At 39.6% G+C, this 10,833-nt stretch overlaps 1 protein-coding gene across 7 annotated transcripts in view; it reads left to right on the top strand.

Moving 5' to 3' along the window:
* Positions 1-333: 333 nt before the first annotated feature.
* The window catches only part of atg4c (autophagy related 4C, cysteine peptidase), a 58,585-nt gene continuing 48,085 nt past the window's right edge, over positions 334-10,833 (top strand). For 2 of the 7 annotated variants that reach the window (XM_067990412.1, XM_067990409.1), the window contains exons 1-3: positions 340-635; positions 7,070-7,241; positions 9,498-9,581. In XM_067990412.1, the coding sequence (XP_067846513.1) occupies positions 7,166-7,241; positions 9,498-9,581 (160 nt within the window). In that variant the 5' untranslated portion in view covers positions 340-635; positions 7,070-7,165. Of the gene's footprint in view, positions 636-7,069; positions 7,242-7,265; positions 7,554-9,497; positions 9,582-10,833 lie in introns of those variants that run through there. The other 5 variants (XM_067990410.1, XR_010963871.1, XM_067990411.1 and 2 more) reach the window with 5 other exon arrangements.

Here is a 10,833-nt window from a genome sequence, read left to right as displayed (position 1 = left end):
ATATGACACATTTACACTGTGTACAATCTATATTATATTGCCAATCACTGTTATGCAGTATATGACACATTTACACTGTGCACAATCTATATTATATTGCCAATCACTGTTATGCAGTATATGACACATTTACACTGTGCACAATCTATATTATATTGCCAATCACTGTTATGCAGTATATGACACATTTACACTGTGCACAATCTCCCTCCCCGTTCTCAAGTTTCAAGCGCGGTTTGTTGCATCATGTGACGCAATCGGCGGTTTCCATGCTGCGCATGCGTCGCGCTTCAGCCTGCCCTCGCGATATCCCGGGACCTCCGCTGGATATTCGGCGGCGCCATCTTAGGGCAGGAGCGTGAACCCGGAAGCGACGTTGCTACTGTGTTCCTCGTAAATACCGTACAAACTTCGAAATTAATCAAATATAGCGTGCCATGTAACAAAGTGGAAATCGCACAGGGAAAGTGTGTGCCGGTCTGTTTCGCCAGGTGGTGTTTGCTGTCTGCACGCGTGACTTGTGTTCAGTTTATCGGTTATTTTTGTTCATCCAGGTGTGTGCTGCGGGCCAGCTGTTTCCGTCCCAGGTATCTCTGTATGATTGACAAGTGAAGCAAAAATCACAACTACGCCAGGTATTTACTCAAAGCCAGAGGATTACAGGTCACCCTAACATCGCATTATTTCACACCCCTATTGCAATTTTTGTAAATGATCTGATTCAGCTTTATTAGCATACAAACAAAACCGGGTAACATTGGCTAAAAGGTAAACTAGACACCAAAAAGTTTTTTTTAAACTGTTATTTTCTACTTGTAGCCTTGGTGCCATTTTAGAGCCTTGTCATCGGTGAGATAACAGCTCCTGTTGATCTGCAGTCGCGTTTTCATTGAATGATGCAGAGAAGACATGTGTGATCCATGCTGCATTTTATGTTATCCCCAACTGTGGTTGGGTCCCTTTGCCACGTCCAAAACTGTTTGGGGTCAGGGTAAGGAATGTGATGGGATCACAATTTGAGTTCTGATGTTTGATGATGCAAATTAATTGAAAACAATTGATAATGAATGCCTCTGTATTGCAATTGTAAACAATTTTACAACACCAAGTTATAGTCCAGCAATTTTATTTTAAATTCACAAGCTTTCGGAGATTTTCTCCTTCCTCAGGCAAATGTTTCGAGATCTTGAAACATTTGCCTGAGGAAGGAGAAAATCTCCGAAAGCTTGTGAATTTAAAATAAAATTGCTAGACTATAACTTGGTGTTGTAAAATTGTTTACAATTGTCAACCCCAGTCCATCACCGGCATCTCCACATCATCTGTATTGCAAGGCACTGAAGTAAGTGGAAAATGAACTTCTGCTTTTGATGTCCGGTTTACATTTTAGAAATCTACAAATAACCCACTCAAAAACCTCACTAACCAGTCCAAAGCAGATGGGTGTTTACCCTATCTCCAGCTGCCTCCATTAAAATAGAGAATGTAACTGGGAATTTTGCTAAAGTCTGGTTTTAGACTTGGCATAAAATGGCAACTGTCAGTTTGTCGACATCGCATTGTATATCAATTCCTTTTGCATATGGGTTTTTGGAGATTGTGCTCTTTTGAAGTAGATACCCGCATGTCCCGTTGTGAATAATTTCCAATATTCAAGGGGTGGCCACTGGGCAATTTTCATAATTGAAAACTGGGCAGCAAAAGTCCATTTTTCAGTTGTTGCATTTTAAAAACTGTTCTGACCACATTTCTGCAGCCCATCTGGGCTTGGAGCAGACAAAAAGTGGCAGCTGTAGGAAATAAGCATTTTCCCAAATAAATGTTCCCTTATTGTTAATCTTGGTTTCTGTAATAAAAAGTTATAAATATAAGCTTGATTTTAGCACTCTTGCCTCTAGATCAGAAGGTTGCAGCCTTGCAGCAGGACTTGAACTCACAAACCTGGCTAACATTCCAGTGCAGCACTGAGGTAGCATAAGAGGTACTGCACCTCAGATAAAACATTAAACTGAGCCCCCGTCTGTCTATTCAGTGAATGGCAAAAGATCCCATGCCTTAGATCACGTGAAATAACACAGAAACAACAGATGTTCTTCCAGAGCTGATCAGTTTTGTAATTCAACCAGTGAAAACTGATTAGTTGGACTTGCACTTCTAAATATTCACTGGGATATGGCAGTGATTAGTAGCAAAGTTATTGATAGACTAATGACACGTAACCAGCTCTTGGGCTTTGTGCTTAAGGAGGTGATTCTTACATTAAAAAATATTATGAAGGTTGTGATTTTGAAAAAAAGCAGGGGGTTCTGGCATCCACCCTCAACAAATATCACCAAAAACATAGATGCAGTGGCATAGGCAGGATTTCTTTTGGGGAGTATTTTGATATGGGCTTGCCAAACCAAACAAAGCTTCATCAAAAGATCTGTTTTTTTTTTTACAGATTTCATAAGGTTCAAATAGAAACATTATTACTTCCATTAGTCTTAACAATTCAAATAAAGTAAATGATAAAATAGTCTTGTTGGACAAAAACTCTAAAGCACAAAGTCGGAGTGCTGGTTATGAGTCGATCAGAAGCATTTTTAGTGTGATTTAGCTCGTTTGGCATGGAGCTTAAGTGATTTTTTTTAAAAAGACTCCAAGACAAAAAAGGGATGTTTATGTTGGAAAGTAATAATTTCCTGCACTTTCCTTTTAAGCTCTGCTCTCAGGAAAAAAAAAAGATGGCTAAATAATGAGACAGGGATTAAGTAGGTGGCAGTAATTCTGTCAAATGGTTATGATGTATTTCTGACCATGCATGAACATCAAAAAACAAATAAAGTCACTGCCAGTTTTTTGTTATTTAAAAAAAACTAATATTTATAATCATATTATTTGAAAAAGTGGTGACTTTTGTTACTGTATTCCTGACATGAGTGCAGGAGATATAAAGATAAAAAAGGAATAAAGCTGGCAGTACATAGGAGCTTGAATAATATTCTCATTAAGCTTATTTAACATGTGTTACCAATACATTAGAGCAAAACAGAAAGTAATGCTTAAGCCAATCTGCTTTTTGTGTGATACTTTGAATTCATTTCAAATTGTCACTACTGCCACTGATGGCAGATCTTTTTTTAAAAAAAAAGCACCAGTAGTTCACTCTAGTGAGATATAGCTTACTCAGGGCACAAGTCAAGTCTGTAAGGACAAAAAGCTGTAAACGTTTCCCCCCACAGTTCAAGTGGACATAAGCAGAAAAAATTCAAATGCCCACCGTTACACTATCCTGAAATCCTAGAGACAGCATTAGTTATACAGCATCAAGAAACTTGTAGCCGCAGTAACATAGGAACATGTTTGATATTTAGCACTATAAATGGCACTGATTTAATTAAGATACTCTTAATGTTTCTGGGGAGGAGCTGAGCAGGGGTCAATTGACTAATCCCATCAGAAAAAAAAAATCCAGTTCTTTTGTTTGATATTATCAGCAGTTTTTTTGCCAGTTATAGTTCCTCCCATTTTAAAATTAATATTATTCAGTTCACTTGTGGGATAAGGCTCAAGTTTTTAAAAAGGCATTGTGTTGCTCCTGTAAAGTTGTTGGGTAATTTTTTTCCATTTTATTCGTTGAGAAACCTAGGTGAAGGGCTAAACCCAAAGTGCAGGACACCACCAAGGTTGAAATGAGTAGTAAAGAAGACAGGATAAATCCAGATGTAGAGGTTAGATTATGCCAAACTTGTGATTTAAAACCTCTAGATTGTAGGAGGGAGGCAAGTTCTATGTTTTTGAAATCCTGGGAAAGAGTGAGTTAGAGTGGGAGATGGTGCCATGAATCATGATTTCAATGCAGGTCTGCAGTATTCCAGGCCATTGATGATAATTGATCAATCAGTCTAGCTCAATAATGGTACCTTGAAAGAGTTGTTACTGGGGCCTGATCCTCTCCATTTGTTTCCAGGCAACCCTGTAAGCCAATGTTCTAACAGGTAGAGTGGTAATAGCTGGACAAGAAGTAGGAAACTAGTGATCTGTGCTGGTAAACTGCATGGGTTTAGCTGGTTAAAAGAGTACTGCTGATCATTCTAGATCCCAGTAGCCTGGATTAGTAGATTGGAAACTTTTAAACGTGATGGATTTCTTTTTGTGTCAGACAACCAGCTGACCAAAAAAACATGCCTTGATATCAAAACACATGATAAATATCTTGTTGCTTGCACACAATGTCATCATAAGGAAAATGACTCTTTTAACTGTTTACCCACCTCAAAGTGACCATGATTTTCACTTTTAATACGTAAGCAGTAAAGAAGAACCGATTGGCAGAGTATATAAGCTTAGTTACTGTCTTTTCAGACCTGAGATCTAGGTTTCAATCCAGCCCAGGTTGGTGGGATGAAAATATCTCTGTCGTTAATTGTAAGGGTCTGATTTGAAGTCAGTTTAGGCAGTCATCCCAGTTCCAGTTGGACAAGAACCCACAAAACTATCACTAATTAGCTATAAGTTGGCAATCTTACTCAAAAAGGCTACAGAATGGGTGATTTAGGAAATGGAAAATATGCAATTGGGCATACTCTTCAGAGGTGAAGTAATTACAATTTTAGGACCTATAGAGGGAGAGGGCTTTTCTTTACATCTAACCTGTGCTATAGCTGAGCTAGGAGTGACAAGCACCTTTATAGTGATAATCCCAAGACTTGGGAATAGGTGAACAAAAGACCCATGTGTCCTGGCAAGACCCAAGTAGGACAGAAAATGCGAAGGAATTGGAACCAACAGGTTAACATACTCCTCAAATAAAGTCCGCAGCTAAAGTGCTCGATTGATGTATCAGTTGAATATTTCCATGTAGTGTGGTACTGAGCCGCACAGATAACGACAACAACTTGCATTTTTATAGCGCTTTTAACATAGTAAAACATCCCAAGGCGCTTCACATGAGCGTTATCAGATAAAATTTGACACCGAACCACATGAGACAGTGGAACAGGTGAGACCAGGAAGACTCCGGTTCAAACAGTGGTTACTGGTGTTAATTAATCTCAGTTGAATGGTGAGCTGGAGTGCTGCAATTGGCCTCCGTGTTCCCAGCGCAAGGGATGGAAAAATCATCCAGGGTTGTCACTCTGATGGAAAGTGTCCATGTGTGGAGGCGGCTGAGTGAAGACAGAATTGGGCTTGATTATGATGCCACATAGTCGGATCCCATGCTGACACTTACTTGGGTGAGATGCCAGATGATGGCAGGCTCTTCTTTGAAATCAGGCCGTGAGATCTTTTACGGTTACCTTACAGAGCCCTGGTTTAACGTCTTATCTGAAAAACAGCACCTTCGACAGTGCAGCTTTCCGTCAGTACTGCACTGGAGTGTTAGCCTGGATTATGTGCTCAAATCTCTGGACTGGGGCTTGAACTCATGACCTTCTGACTCAGAGGTGAGAGTGCTACCACTGAGCTAAGGCTGGCACTATCAGAAGTGGGGGTGAGGAAAATTGGGGAAAGAAATATAAAAAGAGTATTTCATATTTTCTTTCACTCTCATTCATCTAAATATTGATTTGAGAAAAATTGAAAAATATATAGACACCAGGAGTAGATGTAATTCTAATTAAAGAGCATGACAGAGCCCTAAATATAAGTCTGGTGTCCTCCTTCAATCTTGCGCTGGAATTTTATCCGCACTAACTAAATATAACTACACTCCTAGACTTAACTCTTTCACTACACCTCATTGCTCAACCAATTGCTGAAATAATTTTTATAATTAATCTGCCTTCCGAAGGATCCTCCCTACAGATCTAATGTGTGACCCCCACTGTATGATTTCATTTAGTTACTTTTGGTTTAGCTCAAATTCTTTTGTTACGCTTTTAAATTCTTGTCTGTCCCCTCTTCGCTCTACATTTCTGTTTAAGGTTAACTTCAGAATGAAATGCGTGTTTACACGGTGGATGAGTTTTCTTTCCTGGTTGTGATCAGGGTGCTGGCACTGCTGATGAAATAACTCGTCCAGTGGTAACTTTTCTGTATTTCACTTGTAAGTGAATACAATCATTAAGATCACTTCTGACCTTGATTAGGCTGAATGAAACAGCCTTTGGAGCCATTTCTCAGCTAATTAGAGGCCCTAGAGATGGGCAATAAATGCTGGCCTTGCCAGCTATGCCCTCATCCCGGGAATGAATTAAAAAAACATATTTCTGGGTGTTTATTCCACTAACAAAAATGTCAGCATGACAGAGAAAAACAGGTACGTTTTTAAAACTATAGTTGTTTTAAGTGTTAGAGAATAGTTAAAATGTTAGAAATAAAGTAAATTTAAAGATAAAATAATGGAGGGAATGGGGAAAGAAAAGACTGAGCAAAGTGTTCAAAATATTTTTTCTCCATCTAAAATTGAGTTTGTGAAATGTCTAGTTAATTGTTTACAGTTAATATTGTAGTCTTAAAGCCATTTCTGACATTTAAGAACATAAGAAATAGGAGCAGGAGTAGGCCATACGGCCCCTTGAGCCTGCTCCACCATTCAATCAGATCATGGCTGATCTTCATCCTCAGCTCCACTTTCTTGCCCGATCCCCATATCTCTTGATTCCTCTAGAGTCCAAAAGTATATCCATCTCAGCCTTGAATATATGCAATGACTCAGCATCCAAAGATTCACAACTCTCTGGGTGAAGAAATTCCTCCTCATCTCAGTCTTAAATAGCCGACACTTTATCCTGTGACTATGCCCCCTAGTTCTAGACTCTCTAGCCAGGGGAAACAATCTCTCAGCATCTAACTCAGCATTTCGAAAGCTTTATTTCTGCAGTAGTGTTTGTTACAGGGGTATGATGTTTGAGTTGGAAATTTTTTAACAAAATGGTTTGTCCCTGGGGTTGCTCCAAATGCGTGTGTGGGGGAGGTGGGGGTGTGCGCAGAGGGTTGACATTCTGGTCTTAGCAGCGCAGTTTCACACTGGACAGCGCATTTACTCATTGAACCATTGGAGCAAGACTTGCTTTTTGAATTGAAGGAGAGTCCTATCAGTTTAAATATTACAAAACTAATACTTTGCTCTTTCATCTCTCAGTGAGTTATCTGCCTCGTGTTTTGAAGTCTTCCCTGTTCTGGAATAGAGCATCAAAACAAGGGAAGCTGGGATGGCAATATCTGCTATCGGTTGAAAATGGAAGATAGCGAACCTGATGAAGTGGATAAACTGAAGGCGAAGTTTATGTCAGCGTGGCACAATGTGAAGTACAGTAGGTGCTGTTTGTACATGTTTAGAGTGACAAGAGTAAGTGTACACATCAGGTTAACAAAAGGCTGTTAAATTTCGGATGAATGTTAAAAACTACAGTGACTGCTGTTGGAAATTATGTTTGTGGATGTCAGGTGAGGAAATGATTGAGCTTGGCTGTGATGTTCCCCATGATTGAATAAGCCATCAGCGTTCACAGTCTGGTCTCCCAGGTGAAGAATGGCCACTGGAAGCGGTACTGGAGGGTGACTGGCACTAATGGAACTGGATCCAGCATAACCCAACACCTTCAGGAGTAGAAAGGATAAAAGAAGTGAGGAAAAACTAAATAAAGGCAGCAGTATTTAAGACTGTGTGGGTGACTGAAGGGAAACTAATGTTACAGATTTCGCTGCCATATAGTGTCGACTCAATGGTAGTACTCTTGACTGTGGCAGAAAGTTATGGGCTTAAGCCCCGCTTCAGCACATGAGCACATCATCTAGCCTGTTCTTGCAGTTCTGTACTGCGGGAGTGCTACATTGTTGGAGGTGCTCTCTTTTGGATGAGTCATTAAATGGACAACGCAAAATCGTTGAGCAGAAATTGATAGCCAAGTTCTGCACCCATGAGGACGGCCTCAACCGGGATCTTGGGTTCATGTCACACTACACGTAACCCCACCAGCGAACAAATGTTATCTGTTTTTAATATAACGGGTCATTGACTGTCTTCCTTCTCTCTCTTTTTGGGGGTTTGTATATTCGGTGGCCTTTTTAGGTGACACCTTTCTGTCTGCTCACTGTGATTGCCTTGGCAACGGGCAGTAATCACCAGGCATTGTTCTGTGATTTTAAAATGCGAAGGATTCGAAAATCTCATTTCCACACCGTTCACCCGACGAAGGAGGAAGCCTCCGAAAGCTTGTGGAATTTAAAATAAATTTGTTGGACTATAACTTGGTGTTGTAAAATTGTTTACAATCATTAAATGGAGGCTTTGATTGCCTCTTCGAGTGGATATAAAGAGAACCCATGGGACTATTCGGGGAAAAAAAGCAGAGGCGTTCTTTCAGTGATCTGGCCAACATTCTTCCCTCAATCCACACCACCAAAACAGATTAACTAGTCATTTGTTTCGTTGCTGTTTGTGGAATCTTGCTATACACAAATCAGTGCCATATTTGGCTACAAAGTGACACTAATCGCTTCGGGATATCCTAGCGCTATATAAACGCAAGTTCTTTTTCTTCACGATGCTGTGGTATAAAAAAGTAAAGTTTGTTTTTCTCTGAAATTCAAATTATTATGAAAAGTGTTTTGGAATGAAATAAAATGCTATAGCTGCTAAATTTGTTCTGTAACCCTTCTTGACAAAGGACCTTATTCATCATGATAAGAGTTTTATAAAGTGTGCGGTATTTCAGATTTGTGTGTGAAATAAATAGGTTTGAAAAAATATGATTTTAAATGTTATCACTTTTTTTAGATGTCATTACACATGAGCTATATGTCAATCTTTTAAATCATAAAGAGTGTATATAAGTTTCTGACTGGCACACTCGATAAAACAAAGTTTCAGTAAACATTCTGAGTAGGATATTCAACCAAGATGGTTCTCATAGCTGAGCCTGATCCTACCCTCACCTGACTTCCACACACACACGCTTTCCAGCAGCAATCTTGGGCAGCACCAGTGATGGGAACTCTGATTTTTTTTTTTCACTTCTCCAACCCAGATTCTAGGACCAAATTTAGTACCACTGTCGCCCCGGCTGGATCAACTAACTCGACACAGAACAGGGATAGAACCTGGTCTTGTGCAACTCAATTCTATGATAGGTAGTGCAATTATTAACTGAGCCATCAGAGTTAATGGGCAAATACTTTTTTATTTGCTTGGCAAATGCACTGTTTTCAGTGTGCAATTCAGATCAGTGCGCTGTCCTACAACTAAAATTCACTTTAATCACATCGTGAAAATGTTGGCAGTGCCAACACGATAAATGACCTATATATCTTCTCCCATCTCAGCGGCAAAGTCAGTTCTCCCTCCCCCATTGAGTACTTTAATGAAATCTAGTTTCTTTAGATGCCAACTATGCAGCTTTTTGCCAATGGCAGTTTTTTTTTAAAAAGAAAGTTAAAACAATGGGCTTCTGTATTTTGTTTGTCAGTGAAGCTTTCTGGGTCACTCTGGAAATAATGAGAAATGTCCCATGAAGTGCTTTGTAGTGTTGCTAGCTAATAATACTCTCCTCTGTCTTCTATCCTTTCAGGCTGGGTTGTGAGAACCAAAACAAATTTTAGCAGAAACTCGCCCGTCTTTTTGCTGGGAAAATGCTATCATTTCAAGTCAGAGGGTAAGTACAAATACTTGCTTTTGATTTTCTTAAATGCTTTACTGTTTTAGTTTATAATTCATGATTGGTGCGGGGGTGGGGGGTGTGCTTAACGTTGCAGTGGGTTACACACTGTTCTTTCACTTCTGGGACTAGATTTGAATATGATGGGCTGAAATAAAAACAGACAATACTGGAAATGCATAGCAGGTTGATCAGCCTCTAAAAGAGAAAGATGGCATTATCGGCAGAGACCTTCCTGAGAACTACGCCCCACCTGAAATATTGATCTGTCTTTTTCTTTTCGGTGTTGACTGAATTCCTGAGCATTTTCTGTTTTTATTTATATTTAAAGTATTCATATTTTTTCTTTTTTTACCACTGATGGGATGAATGACCAATCTCTCTTCTGGCTGTTAAGGTTGTATGTGAAATGAGTTTGGGTGTCAGCAATCCATGCAGGTCTGTAGAACAAAATTGCCCACTGTTCAGCACCAGTTGACTCTAAACTGGCCGTCTCCCTCAGAGATGCTGGGGAAATGGAAAAATGTCACAATTGTACAGTTGAGTTTGAGGGACATTGGTAGGACAGAGTAACAGGAGCTTTATCTTGATTCTTTCATTTTTGTTGAACAAATGGATGAGGCATTTCAAGTTGGATCATGTCACAGAGATGCAGGAAAGTTGTCATGATGTTTGACTGATGAAGGTAATACGGCTGGTCATTCTGATTATTCTTCCTCTCTGGTGAAGGTGATTCCATATAATATGTACAAAGGTGGTGCAGCATGTTGGAGTACCACTGCAGTCTTCCATGCTATAACGAGGGCTTATTTAATGCACTCTTGGTAGTAATAGCTGGGTCATAAAGTACAAAGAAACTTCCTCAACAGAAGAAAATACCCTCCAATTGACTTCAGGAGTCACATTTTAAAAAGAAAGTTGCTCATTTGCTGGTTTCTTCTGACCTCTAATTGTGCCTAGGATGATATAGTAATTAGACGTTGTGGCCTTAAAGAGGGAGGTCTGGTTAAACAGAGTTGCACTTTAACAGTAGACTAACACATTGTGTGTTGAACGGTACAGTACTTCTGTGCTTATACAACAGCTTATACAACAGTGTAACATTTGATTTGCCCTGAGCAACGCCACAGGAGACCAGGCAGTAATACATTTAAAAAAAACTTTTATTTATATAACTTATCACATCTCTCCGAGACACCTCAAAGCACTTGACTATACAATGAATTACTTTGTATTGCAATGACTATTG

The sequence above is a fragment of the Heptranchias perlo genome, chromosome 9, assembly GCF_035084215.1.
Source record: "Heptranchias perlo isolate sHepPer1 chromosome 9, sHepPer1.hap1, whole genome shotgun sequence".
Lineage (NCBI taxonomy): Eukaryota > Metazoa > Chordata > Chondrichthyes > Hexanchiformes > Hexanchidae > Heptranchias > Heptranchias perlo.
Note: the sequence above shows the minus strand (reverse complement) of the source record. Positions and strands in the feature narration are given on the sequence as shown.